Below are 14,513 nucleotides of genomic sequence, written 5' to 3' on the forward strand. Positions count from 1 at the left end.
AAAAAAAAGTCTTGTTGGATACAGTATTTTGTGTGACATACATTTCCCAAGGATTTTCTCCTCTCAATATTCCAAAAATGAAGAATAATTAAAAGTAATACATATTACAAATTATTATTTTAAAGATAATACATATTAAAAAATTCATTTGTCTATTTTAATATGCTTGCCTTCATGACGTAAAACCAATGTGAAGCAAAAGGAATATTGTAAATTTATCAATGGATAAGACAATTAAATCTAAATTTAGGGTAGATGTTGAATTAAGCAAACTAAAGAATACAAAATGAAATTTTTGTTTCGAATGACACGTACTAGAGACCATAAAATGCTTTAGTTGGTGTCTCTTATTTGAGATAGTGTATAGATATTTTGAGAGGGTTAAAAACCAAACAACTCGTGAGCTGAATGAACATACAGTGTAAATGCTCAAAGATTGAGACAAAGATTGGTGAGCATCATGTAAGAGCAGACGACAGAATCATCCCAACAAACGACACATGGCAAGGTTTTTTTTGTTAGGATGAATGCATGGATTACAACCCCCAAATCAATAAAGCATGCCAAAACAAAGAAAGGGTTAAAATTCGGTTTGGGTGCTAACATCATTTGTTTTGTCCATTATCTTAGCAGCCAATACCATCTGTTTCATCATGCATTTAATTTGGAGGCTTTCCAAACCAAACCACCGTGCTGTGCTGGCTGCCGGTGATGGACCGTCAATGAAAAAACTCGAATTTATTGGTGTTAATGTGTAAATTTATGCACTATCAAATATGATTTCTTTCTGTCAGAGGAATTGAGTATGTGTTGTGTCAATTTCAATCTTTAACTTTTGGTGGGCAAGAGCGTTGGGTGAAAGAGAAATGGCATTTATTTCAAAAAGTTGAGGCTACTGTATATATAATGACTCGTCAATGTAATATGTTTGTCATTTGAAAGATACAATCTTTTGACATTTTTATTTCTATATACTTTGAACCACTGAATTTTAAACAATTATGATAAAATAAAAATTTTAAAATCTAATCATGGATTCACTAAAGTTGACAATGATAGATATCCAATGAATTATCTAGAAGCTTTGGACCGGTTTTTATTTGAATGATATTGGGTTTAATTTAGTTTTATGTAATAATTTGGTTTTGTAAAAAGAAAATAAAACAAATATAATTAAACTATTAAAAGAAAAAGTAAAGAAGTAAAATATAATAAAATTTAAATTGAATAAACGTAGAATTTATTCGAAATTATTGAAGTTGTTCACCACATAGAATTTAGTCCCACATCAAAAACAAATTATTATGATTTAGTAATCATTATCAACAAATCAAGTTCATGTCAAAAGTAGACTTCAGATTAAAGGGTCAACTGGCAATGCCACTTTATTCAATTTTTATTACAAAAGTTTGGGGAACAATAAAAATGACTACAACCCTTTAGAAAGAGTGTTCTTTCTTCCCTCGGAAAAGAAGCACCAAACAAAAGAGAGGGTTGTCTGGTAGTTGGAAGTGGGCTAAAATCAAAGCTGCTGTTTTTAATTTCTGGATGCTGAGATTGCACGAGGGGGTATCAGTTCTTAATATTTCACATCAATCACCCCTTTTATTTTGTTTTTGACAAATTTAACTATTAATATTTAATTTAATTTTTAGTTAAATTTAGAATCTATTTTCTTTAAAATAATTAAGTTTAATTATTAATCTTTTAATAAAAATTAAATTATATTTTATCCCTTAAATAACTTTTATTTTACGTTCTCATTGTACAAAAATCACTTAAATAACTTTTATTTTTGTAAAAAGAATTATATTTTATCCCGTAATCACATTTTTTTTCAATTCAATGCGAAAAAAATATACCTATAGCGAAAAGTAATTTAATTAAAGGTTTTTCTTTCAATTAAAACATTTAGTTTGTATAAATTGCTACTGATTTTACATTAATTATATGCTTGGCTTTATGCAATTTTTTATGTGATTAAACCTTAGGTTTAGTTAATTACTATTTTAATAGTTTTATCATGGCCAGGCCGGGCCTAGAAAAAATTTCAGCTAGCGTCCTAGGCCCGGGCCCGGCCCAAAATATGGGCTTAAATTTTTGTTTGGGTTCGGCCTGGGAAAAAATTCTAAGCCCGAGCCCGGCCCGGCTCATTTTTTTAATAAACACCAAAATTGTATTTTAAAAATAAAAAAAAAAGTATTTTAAAAATGCTTTGAAATTAAAAATATATATTTTATTATATTCGGGCAGGGCCCGGGCCAAAAAACGTTTTGCCCAAGGCCCGGCCTATTTTCTAAACGAGCCTCGTTTTTTGCCCAAACCCATATTTCAGGCCATATATTTAACCGAACCCTCCCACATTTCGGGTGGACCGTCGGGCAGGGCCGGGTCAGGCCGCCCCATGATCACCTCTAGTTTTGTAATAGTTTTATATTTCACCATATTATATATTGATTTATTGAGTGTGAATGTTATGCATTAATTTATATAATTTTTTATTATCTTTTTACAATTTAACTCCACAATAAAAATTTTCTAACTCCGGCCCTACATATAAGATAAAAAGTTTCATATTAGTATGAAGTATATGTAAATTATCACATAAGTTGGTACGTCAATATTATTAAAAGATTTATGATTTAGTCAGAAGTTCGATTACAAAAACTATTTGACTTTTTTTAAGTTAAATTTAAAAAAAAAATTAAATTGACAACCTTTTATTTCATTCTTTGCTGTTGCCATTAGAATGAGGAGCAGAAAGTTCATTCCCCCCCTCCGGCCCTGTCTTTTCATCTCTTCTACATGTGAAAGCAAAAAGATGTTTTATATGGATATATTTGACATCCATTTGTTTGGATATAATTAACCCCAAAGGAAGGGGCAAGGTTAGGGCAGTACAATGTCTGTGTTTTCTTTGATATGGGGGGTCCATCCCCATCAAATCCACCATCATTATGTTTTAATGGGATATTGATTTCCACCACTTAGCTTCCTATTTGTGGTGGATAATGTATGGGATAAAAGTTGAATCTTAAATTATAGGTACAGTTGATTACAAATTTTAAAAGTATTTCATAATTTGATTAAGGAAGATCCAAAATTGTACATTTATTAAGAACAACAATGGATGATAATTCATTTACAATGCTACTAAACACTTTATTAATGAGAATATGGAATGGTTGGTTTAAGTATAGATATAATATTGTATTTATATTCTAATACGTGTTAGATAAATATATTGAGTACAAGTATGTAAAAGAAATTTTGAAAAGCACAGATAACATACATATGGTATAATGTTTATATAATGTTTATATATATTAAAAATAATAAGAAGAAAGACCAAAAAAATAGATGTGAACGAAATTTTTGCAGAAAGTTCAAAATGGATCAATTATTGTAACTTTCTCAAAAATAAAACCCCAATTTCTAAACATGTTCTACTCTTAATCTTTTAAAATTATTATTTCTTTGACTGTCATTTAAGAATTAATACAATATCTCCCTTCAAAATCGAATACTGCCATTTGTGTACTGGATATGCCATTTTTACTTTGTTCAGTCTATATATAGAGAGAGTGAGATGAGAGATAGAGTATGCTTAATTAGCTGGCCCAACCAAATATCCTTAACATAAACCACGACCTTCCAGTCCAAATCAACAAGCCAGCTGCTGCCTTTTGCACCAGATATATGACCATAATTCCTGCAGCTGAATATCCTTACATTTGTTTCAATATAAAATATAATGAACATGAAGAATAGGTTTATTTATGGTCCTATATAGCTCCACAGACTCTAGTTTTATCATCAGGCTTATGCTTTCAAACTTAATTATGGTTTAAGATCTGTAACAAAATTGCTGCTGTAGTACTAATGACTGATAAGAAATTGGCATTTGAGGAGATCCTGTCTGGGAAAGTGAAAACTTTTTCAGGGATTAGGATCTTGGTTGGTGCAAAAGCATTTAAAAAAAAGATGATATTATTACATGCCATTTGCCTGCAGGGAGGGAGGGAGTGTTCAACACGCCGAAATGAAAAGGATGTGTCATCTCCATAAAGTAAAAAAGATTTTTTTTTCTCTCAATTTCAGTGTCTCGCCTTTCTCAAAGTCACCCCCCCCACTGTCTGTTCTCTTTTTTTTTAGCATATGTTAAGAATCATATTGTACCGTCTACTTCAACTCTTGCTTGTTCTGGTACACCACTCATTTAAGAAGCACTTTCAAAGGACTACTCGGTACAACACGTATTTTATGGGGAAAAAATGTACTACTACTACTTTATAGAATCATTCATAAGAGTGGCATTTAGCTTGTATGCAACCATTGGCAAATGAATTAAATCATGTTTTCCTAGTTGAACATAAGTAGCTAGATATAGATAGCTAACCTTCTCTTGGTTTTAGATCAACAAGCAACAGTTGGGGTAGGTAGATATTTACACATATAGCAGTCCAGTCAAGTCCCACCATGGATGGCCTATATATCAGTTATATTAAGAGAGAAAAAAAAGGGGGTGGGGGGGTCATGGTTGCCATTCCTTTTCTAGTAGTAAAATAAAAGATCAAGTGTTAGAAAGAGGGACAACATGATTCTAGACCATCATGCTTCTCACATGGCTACTCTTTTTGGCAACCACTCCATTTTCCATTTTTCCTTCAATATCATACATCTCTCTCTTTGTCCCTTGGCCTTATCTAAATCTCTCTCTCTCTATCATGCCATACTCTTTCAAGGGCTCCAAAGGCCCCTCCACTATCACCCCCTCCCAACCAAACCCATCATGGCTGTCTCTCCATATGTATGAAACTTTATTTTTGTACCTGCTATATTTAGGACAAACTTGAAACGAGAGCATTGCAGGGCTAAGCTATATTAGGGCAAAAGCGGGTTAGGGGGTTGGCCTTTTGTCCTCCTTGTAAGCAACAACTGGCAACACAACACACAAGAAAAAAAGAAAAAGAACACATATGAATATTCTTCCTCAGCTGCAGCATTTGGCTTTGCATTTAGTAGGGTTTGGTTTTCCATGATTTGTTCAACTATAATGTTATATTTATTCCACAACTTGCCATGAAATGTCCCTTCACCATCAGTCTAAACCTCCTTCTCACATGATACATTATATGTACTCCAACTTTTCTAGAGCATAGCCGGCATGTCAGGCTTCCATTACAAGTTGGGTCCACTTTAAAATGGGATGACTATAAATATATATATATCAGCTGGTATACGTTCATCAAACAGAAGCATGCAAGCATGTGCTAGTGTTGTGTGTTTATCATGGTATTTATTTTGGGTGCAACTTGGATTTAGAATAAAGAATATATTGTTAAATCAAAAAAGGTGATACAGCTAGGGGATATGTAGAGCATGTATGATATATGCTCTTTAGTTAGGTCGAATTAATGGAAGGTATGTATTGGAATCCTGTTGCTGATCTTGTGGGCGACACAACAATCAATTTTTGAGGGATGATATATATATTAGGGACCAGTTTAGGTTTAGGGTGTCCCTGAAAGCAATAGAACTCAGGGTCTTTTGTATAACTTTGGACCTGAGTAATATTATTTTTAAGATATTTAGGACTCATTCTACACTATTGGTATCATCCTAAAAACCATTAAATAGTCTCACGTTTAGAGACAACAATTTTATTTTACTCTCATCCATGTCTAATATCTCCTACAATTCAATTTAGCTTTAATGATTAATTAAAATTTTGAAGAAAAAAAGCATTGAAACTTGTAATTAATTGCTTTTCAGAATTTGTTCAAACTGTTAAGCTTTCATTTTTTGGGGTCGGGATTTATTCTATAATTTCACCATATATTAGTTTATAAATTTATAAAATTTATGAGATTTTTTTTTTTTTGAATTTAGGAGCGCCAGGGCCCTTGTGTAGCCCTCTCCCTTCATCCGAAGTTTCATTGTTTTATCAAATTACCTGAGAATAAATAGAGCCATTGAATCTAGTTATCGAAAAACAACCATTAAAAATAAAAAGAGAAATTAACAACAATACCATTCTGGTCCAAAGTTATAGAAAGACCCAAAATTTTAAAAATCGAAGTTACAAAGACGCAAATACCAAAATTTGCAAAAATGGGTTAAAGTTGATGGCCTTGTAGTCGACCAAAATGACCCAACTTGGACTGCAAAGTCTGCTCCCACATCGAGCCATGGACAAACTGTTTAAGCTTGAATTCTAGGCTAAGCCCATTTTCCAGTTTATTTCTCTCAAAAAGATGGCATCTGGCATTGATTGAGCCCATCATTTATTAAAGACAAAATGATCAAATATCACTTTCATCAAGCATTTTATGGATTGTTAAAAGTTCTGAGAACTTATGGATTCTTTTCATTTCTTACCTAATAACAAAAGAAATTAAAGATTATGCCAGAAGTATCATACTTTTGCAAATATGTCATAATTTATATTTAAAAGCCACGTTTACTGATAAACTTGTATCTAAGTATTGATTTCGAGATTTAGTGACTAAAATAATTGAAGTTGAACTTTTTCTCAAATCCCACAATTTCTAATCTATTTGGTGGTGTCTGAAATCTTTTCACAACGTGGACGTGTGAAAATTATTTGATTATAATTGCAATTTCATAAAGAGAAAATAATATTTATATTTTTATACATTTTCATTAATTTTGAAATGACAGAGACCAGTGGTTTAAAAAGTACATAAACATTAAACAGTAGAATGAACTTTATTATACCATCTTTAAGCTACTGGGGTCAGTCTGGTGCAGACCACTTTGAAAAAGGCTCTGCCACTGCCATAAAACTAAGATTATGGGAAGGGTGATTTAATTTAATGAAAGATATTTTATTTCCATTTTTCTGAAATTACAACCAAAATTTAATTAAACCAATTTGTAAATAAAATTAAAAAATGGAAATTGCAGAATTAAATTCTGATATGTTTTTTTTCCTGCTTTCGGCAGCAATACGGAGAGAGAGGGAGAGTTGATAATCTCGAAACCCGAAATAAAAAAAGAAAGGAAAGGATGAGGGAAAGGACAGAAGTGAGGAGATAGTGGAAGTAACAGAGAGAAAAAAGAAGTAAATATAGAAAGATGTGCGCTTGATTACATTACATGACTGGGGGGTGAGCGTGAGAGAGAATGAGAGATGTACTTTAAGGGGATACAGTGACATATCATTCGTGGAGTGTTCAGAAAAGGGAACGGGGGGAGCTGTACGACCGGCCATAGGTAGGTATAGCTATGGCTATACAGACATATAGATGGTAAGCATTTTTGAGAGGGGTGATTGAGGCACAGCTGGGAAATTCTTCTTCTATACTTTCTTTTTTAAGGGTGAGAGAGATATCATTCTTTTTCAAGCTGCTTAGCTTGACTCAGACCTGAGCCTCAGCCTGATCTTTCCTTTTCTTTCTGAACAACACACCATCGTTGTACTGCAATATCAAAAAGAAGCAAAGTAATGTACATTGTGTCGTGACTGTGAGCCTGTGACCAAGAGAAATTCAGAATCGGGTTCTAGTATATAACCACAATGTATGACCCCATCTTCTTCCGTTTATTATATGATCCAATTTTTGATATTTACTTAAAAAATAAATAAAAGTCTCGTTCTTTTCATTTTATCATTTTAAAAACTCACACTGTTATTTTATTATTTTGTCCATTCCAAAAATAGTAATTCTATTTTTTCTTCAACAGAAAATATTTACAATTAAAAATATTTTTTATTTCAATAAAAATATATATCATATATTTACAGCAGGCCCTCAATATACTTTACAATACCCAACACGTTTAGCAATTTTTTGCTTATAAGAATTTTGCAATTATAATCACATCTATAAAGTTAGAATTAATTCAGTACATAAAAACATCAATTTGAAAATTAAAATATGGGATAATATTTGATGGACTTCAGTACATAAATTTTATACATCATCAATGAGTAGAGTAATAAAGTATTAAAGGACTTATGCATAAATATTAATAAATTTAATTATTTATAATTAAAATAATTTTAAATTGAGAAAAGACATCCCTAAACCCATTTTAGAGAAGATTTGGCAAGTCAAGGGAAATAGTTAAAGAACATAAATTTTTTAATTAATTTTATTATAATTAAATAAACTTGTTTGTATTTGTTGATAAATCCTCAAATATTTTATTATTCGAATCTAAATCCTGAAACTAAAACCTGAAGATTTACCAATTTAATATAAATCTTAAAATTCAAAGGGACAATGCAGCCCAAACTTGAGATATTTATATAAATTTAAAACAATAATTATTTAATACCCAAAATGACCAGAGATCTCAACAGCGGGTGATTATTTTATTACATATATGTCCTTTGGATCGTTATCCTTTTTAAATTTCTGATTAATCATAATTAAGTAATATTTTTAATAAAAATAATAATATAATACCTTTTTTTATTTTAAGAGGCTCTGAATCTTTCAGCGGCATGCTTTTGTCATCTAATGCTGTTTCTCACGAGCCCATCAGACCTTATTTTGAATTTCAAACATCAAACACATTTCGTCGTCATTTCAAAGCGGTTAAAATTTAATATTATTCCATTTTATATGTATAAATTGTGAACCTAATCCTCATATTTTAATTTTTTTATTTTTTATTTTCAAATTTTTAAATTTTAGTTGTGATCCAATGGATAATTATTTTTTTATAGTTAAATTTTGGTATTTCCATACAGGTAATTTTGAAGTATAAGCCAGTTTTAAAAAAATAATTACATTTTAGATTAATTTTTGTGATATTTAGGGAAATAAGTAAATGGTGATTTACATGACAAAAATTATTTTTAAAAAATCATTTGTGTCGTCGGGTCGAATGTGTACAGCATTTCAGTGGGTACCAATTGTGAGGAGGATTTCTTCGTAGTTGGGGTTTAGATTCCTCGTCTTCTTCATCTTCACCTCGACCTCCATCTTCATCTTCTCCTCGTTTCTTCGTGCTTGATTGCCATGTTGTCCTAGGTTGTCATTGTATATCACCCGTTCAAGTAACAAGTGGTTGCAAAGATAAGCCACATTGGTAGAACAATGACGCAAGGGTGTTTGTAGCACTACCAGCGGATAAGTGTATGGTGCATATAACCCAACTGCGGATAAAATGTCAGAATTTTCATATATGGAGGGTACATTAGTGTTGTTGGTGGCATTGATGCTTCAAATGGTGCTGAGGATGGAGGTGGTGCAAAAAATACACCTATAGAAAATGTTGACACATGGTACGGTGGTGCATAATTTGGTGTTTGTGTACAAAAAAAACGGGGTTAGTGAAAGCACCAGAATAATATGAACCATATTGTCCAGAAGGTGGTGCAACCACCGGTGCCATGTGTGGAGTTGGAGTTGATGATGACTCCATCGAGGCATGTTCTCCCGACCTAGGATTCATGCGAGGTCGTATTGGCCTCCTATGACAATGTTGTCTAATCCTTTCATCCTCTGACAGTAGATATGGCTTACCATGATGTCTAAACCATGTCATGTAATTCAAAGAGGTCACCAATTTCAGTGCGAGAATTGGTTTGCGCATAGGTATGGAATCATACATATTCTCCCAAATGTAGATATATTTGTTGTGGGGTTTCACCCAATCTTCATCGGTTCTCTCTCGCAAGTCAACCTTATGTAATTCTTCGATATCCTAGGGTAACGACGAAATACTTTGCCTAAATCCGAACTGGCGCATCACTCAATCGGATTCATAAATCTCCACCATCACGAAAACTACCAATGGCACCTTGATGTGCCAAATATTACGATTGGTCAAAAATTCGATCGGGATGTATTCTTAAATTCTCGGATTAGCATATGATATCCATTTAATCTATAGTACAAAATTATAAATTTTATTATCTACCTAATATTAATTTCCAAATATTTATGCGGATATTATATAATTTAAAAATTCAAAAATTTACACCGGCTTCCGATTGTTGATCTAATAGTAGTCGAATATCTTCGAGCTCATCCACTATACCCACATGACTCATCTCATTGCTCCACCTATTCAAATAACATGTTATTTCAAAAATGGCAGCCGGTACCATGCCCATGATTGCAAAAGGAGTATGCAACCACCAGTTTTAATTTTTGTGGTTGCATCGCTTGGCACATCTCTCGACATAATGTGGTCAACACGGCTAATCCTTAACTAACTCGCCCCGCTTCTTTCAAGTTGATGAGTTGTAATAACCGCCTTAAATGTACAAGATTTATCGAGCATTAGAAGTTTCTCAGTTAACCTCAGAATGACTACTAGGGCATATTATTCTCTTTCAACGACACTTGTGGAGTTGTTGATTTAATTGAAATTGTCTTCCTACTATTTTATCTCTATCCAGGTACCAAAAAACTTGTTTGGTACCTTACCTAATAGTTGCTCGCGAATTGCACTCCAATCGCCAACGACCACTATCCCCGTAACGATTGGCTCATCCACTGATAAATCGAGTCGTAAAGCTACGCCCTCAAGTGTTATTGTACAATCACCGCACGAAAGATAGAATGTGCGTGTCTCGAGTCTCCATCTTTCCACCAAAGCGCTGGTAAGTGTGGGATCCAATTTAGTTCCCCGAGCACACAAGACATGTATAAGAATCTAGCCTCTTGCATTTGTTGTTCAATAACATGTGGTGCTCTTGCAATTAAATTGTGTATGTACGTTTCTAAAATCTAATCTTCAACCTAATTATATAAAACATTAAAAAAATATAAAATTAATAACGTTAACAAATTAATAATGAATTTAATTAAAATTAAAAAAAGTTAATAATATTTTTCTTACCATTTTGCAGTTGGACGTCGGGAATGTGCTTGTCATCAAAACGAATAAGCGAAATTGTCATTATAAAAATCAATTAAAAATGAAGAACTTACAAAATATAAAATTAAAACAACAGGGTTTTGAGAGAAATTGAATGAAAAATTGAGAACTAGAAAGTTGAGAGAATTTAGAGAATGAATGAATGGAGAGAATTAGGAGAATGAGATTTGAATGCAAAAGGAGGAAAATGGTTTGGGTTCATATAGCAAATAAACTAGCCATTGGAAAACATTTTGCTGTTGGACTTTTTTACTATTGGGAAAAGTTACCCTTGGACGAAAGCTCTTCCAGCAGAATGCATTTTCATTTGAGTTGGTAAGAAAGGGCGTCCAACAAGACGCATTTTCTATTTGTCTGTTTAAAATTGGATTATTTTTGTAAATATCTAAAAATTCGATCTAAAACTCTAATTATTTCCTAAAAGCTATATATATATCAAAATTACTCATTTTCATGTAGCACTCATAAAAAAACCATATATTTCAATTAATAAATTTAATAATTATCATTTTAAAATTAAAAGGTATGCATAAAATTGCATAACTTAGTGAATTCTGGTCTAAAGATTAAAAGTTACTAAATTAGAGTAAAATGAATAAATGAATTTCACTTATCAAAGTTTCCATTTTTTTTCTTTCTTCCACAAATATTGACGTTCCTTTAAAAAGCGTAGTTAAATAGTATTCACCACTTTTTGCAACATGGAAAAAGCTCCTATAATTGTGAGCTTTATCAGCTTTTCTAGTTTGTTAGCTTTCCTATAAAATAAAAAATGGGGCATTTTCAGATTTCACTTTTAAATTAAAACCCTCTTTTGAACTCTCTTTTTACAATCTTACTCTCAGAGTTGCAGTGCCTGGAAAAAAATGGGGAGAGCTTCAAGGTGGCTAAAGAGCTTGTTTGGGATAAAGAACAGTAAAAACAGCTTCAATCCCAGAGACGGGAAAGACAAGAAAAACTGCGACATTGAACATTCAGTGGGAGATTCAAGCATTTCCCCAGAAAAGGTTGCGTGGTTAAGATCGTGCTATAATGAAACAGAGAGGGAGCAGAACAAGCACGCCATTGCTGTGGCTGCCGCCACTGCTGCTGCGGCGGATGCAGCAGTAGCCGCCGCGCAGGCTGCAGTGGCGGTGGTGAGACTGACTAGTCATGGTAGAGGGACCATGTTTGGTGGTGTACATGAGAAGTGGGCTGCTGTCAAGATTCAAACAGTTTTTAGAGGTTATCTGGTAAGTAAGTGGAGTTTTTATTTCTTAATTTATTTAAACTTGAGTCAAATTCATAGCTTTCATTTTTTTAAACATGAAATTTTGGGTTGAAAACAGGCTCGAAAAGCATTACGAGCTTTGAAAGGATTGGTGAAAATACAGGCACTTGTTAGAGGATATTTAGTGAGGAAACAAGCTTCAGCTACATTTCATAGCATGCAGGCATTGATGAGAGCACAAGCTACAATTAAATCCCAGAAAGCTCGTGCAATCATTAACAATGACGCTATTAGATTTGACATCCGAGCACGAAAATCCATGGTAAAATATTCCCTTTTTAATCCGGCTACTTCCATTTTCTTTTGATTTCCATAATTGATTCAAAAACCCATATTGTAGGAGAGATTTGATGATACAAGAAGTGAACACACCGTTTCGATCCATAGCAGACGATTATCGGCTTCTCTCGACATCGATGAAAGTCCCAAAATTGTGGAAGTCGATACAGGCATCAAGCCTAGAGCAAGATCTCGAAGAACCAACACCAGTATATCAGATTTCATCGATGACCATACGTACCAAACACTGCCTTCACCACTTCCGTGTCGATGTCCAGCCCGATTATCAATACCAGATAGTCGGCATTATCAGGACATTGATTGGGGATTTAGTGGAGATAAATGCAGGTTCTCCACAGCTCACAGTACGCCTCGGTTCATCAATTCTTGCGCTCCGGCTACACCGGCCAAGAGTGTGTCGGGTCACAACTTTTTCAGACCCTGTGGGGATTCTCCTAATTATATGGCTAATACACAATCATTCAAGGCTAAATTGAGGTCGCATAGTGCTCCAAAACAAAGACCGGAACCAGTCCCGAAAAAGCGGCTTTCCCTCAATGAAATGATGGAATCCAGAAGTAGTTTAAGTGGGGTAAAGATGCAGAGATCATGTTCACGAGCTCAAGAAGCTATTCATTTCAAGAATGCAGTAATGGGGAAGCTTGATAGGTCCTTAGAATTTGGTAAAGATTCTGAGAGAAACCATTTGCAGATTAGAAGGTGGTGATTATGAAAAAAACGAAACAAGATATTTAGAAAAAAAATGTGTAGAATTTACATTCAAAATGTGAATGTTATATGTGAAGGAATTTTGCCTTCTTTTCCTGTCAATGAAATGGAATCTTGGTTCTTTTTTCCTTTTTTTTTTTTTTTGTAAACAAATAAAATGATTTGGGTTTTGATGTACTAAGTTGATTGTTGGAGGTAATGATTATTTTTTGGTTAAAATATGAAATAAGGCCCTGTACTCTGGATAATTTTAGAATTTAACACTCTTAAAATTATTTTATCAAATTCAGGTTCATTATAGTATTATTTTTTTAATTATATTATTACGAAGTGAGGTTTTTATTATTATTTCCAAATGTCATATTAACAATTTTAATGTTAAAAATTGAACTTAAAATTTGAAATTTATAAAATACAAAGATTAAATTCTAAAATTGTTAATAATAAAAGGAGGAATGGCATATTTCAACATTATTATTTCTAAAAATTGAGTCCAAACTTTGATGAGAAGGTAGAAGAATAAGGGGGACAGAATTTGAACTATCTGATTGATTTGATGTAAGGGTGTTTTTTAATTTTAAAATTTCTTTCTTGAATCTAATGAAACGTAGAATATTAATGTCGAAAAAAACAAGGGCATGGATGGAGTTTGAAAAAAAATTCAAAAGTTAGAATAGTTTTTTAAATAAAAATGTTGGTGGTATTGTTCATTTCAAATATTCGCTCCTTCCTTTCTTATTTTCTCATTTTGGAATTATGTATCCATTTTGCTCTTGCATTTTGTTTGCTCATGATATACGAGATAGTTTGGATTCCCTTTCATTGCTGATTTTATGCCAATCCACTCTCCTTTTATAGATATTTAAATTTCCAAAATCTTGATTTGGGTTCTTCAATATTTAGACGTAGATATATAATTTTATTATGTGTATTAATTTAATTTATAATTCACTTGTAAATTTAAAAAGAAAATCAATTTTTTTACTAAATTTTATATGAATATATATATAGTAAATTCCAAAAGGAAAATGGAAATGACATTAATGCACCATTTTCCCCATTTATAACAGTATTCAAGATTATTTAATTTTCACATTTTTTATCCTCTGGGGCATTGCAAGTTCATAGTAATTACTCTGTTACTATAGTACCGAGTTTAATTCAATGAAAGAAGTACTTCAATCAATGTGTTGAAAAGATTTATCAATGCTGGATTTGAATAATTAAAGCTATAATTGTTAATAAATTTTAAGAAGCAAGTAAAAGTCAAGCTAAACTATCCAACCACTGTTTTACACGTGGCCAAGGCTTGATTAAAAAAATACCCCTAAATTTTACCATGTTCTCGTACTTATTTTTTTTTATCAAA

General features: G+C 32.5%; 1 protein-coding gene across 1 annotated transcript; it reads left to right on the plus strand.

Moving 5' to 3' along the window:
• The first annotated feature begins 11,537 nt into the window (after window positions 1-11,537).
• LOC107907183 (protein IQ-DOMAIN 14) lies at window positions 11,538-13,265 on the plus strand. The gene is made up of 3 exons (XM_041093103.1): window positions 11,538-12,098; window positions 12,195-12,398; window positions 12,477-13,265. The coding sequence occupies exons 1-3, from the start codon at window positions 11,733-11,735 to the stop codon at window positions 13,140-13,142; spliced, it is 1,236 nt and encodes a 411-aa protein (XP_040949037.1). The 5' UTR covers window positions 11,538-11,732; the 3' UTR covers window positions 13,143-13,265.
• Window positions 13,266-14,513: the final 1,248 nt, after the last annotated feature.

The sequence above is a fragment of the Gossypium hirsutum genome, chromosome D05 (assembly GCF_007990345.1).
Source record: "Gossypium hirsutum isolate 1008001.06 chromosome D05, Gossypium_hirsutum_v2.1, whole genome shotgun sequence".
NCBI lineage: Eukaryota > Viridiplantae > Streptophyta > Magnoliopsida > Malvales > Malvaceae > Gossypium > Gossypium hirsutum.

Bases quoted from the DNA above. Each gene is read 5' to 3' on its own strand.
- LOC107907183 (XM_041093103.1), top strand. From the start codon at position 11,733: ATGGGGAGAGCTTCAAGGTGGCTAAAGAGCTTGTTTGGGATAAAGAAC. The intron at 12,099-12,194 runs GTAAGTAAGTGG...GGTTGAAAACAG, and splicing joins CAGTTTTTAGAGGTTATCTG to GCTCGAAAAGCATTACGAGC. The intron at 12,399-12,476 runs GTAAAATATTCC...CCCATATTGTAG, and splicing joins TCCGAGCACGAAAATCCATG to GAGAGATTTGATGATACAAG.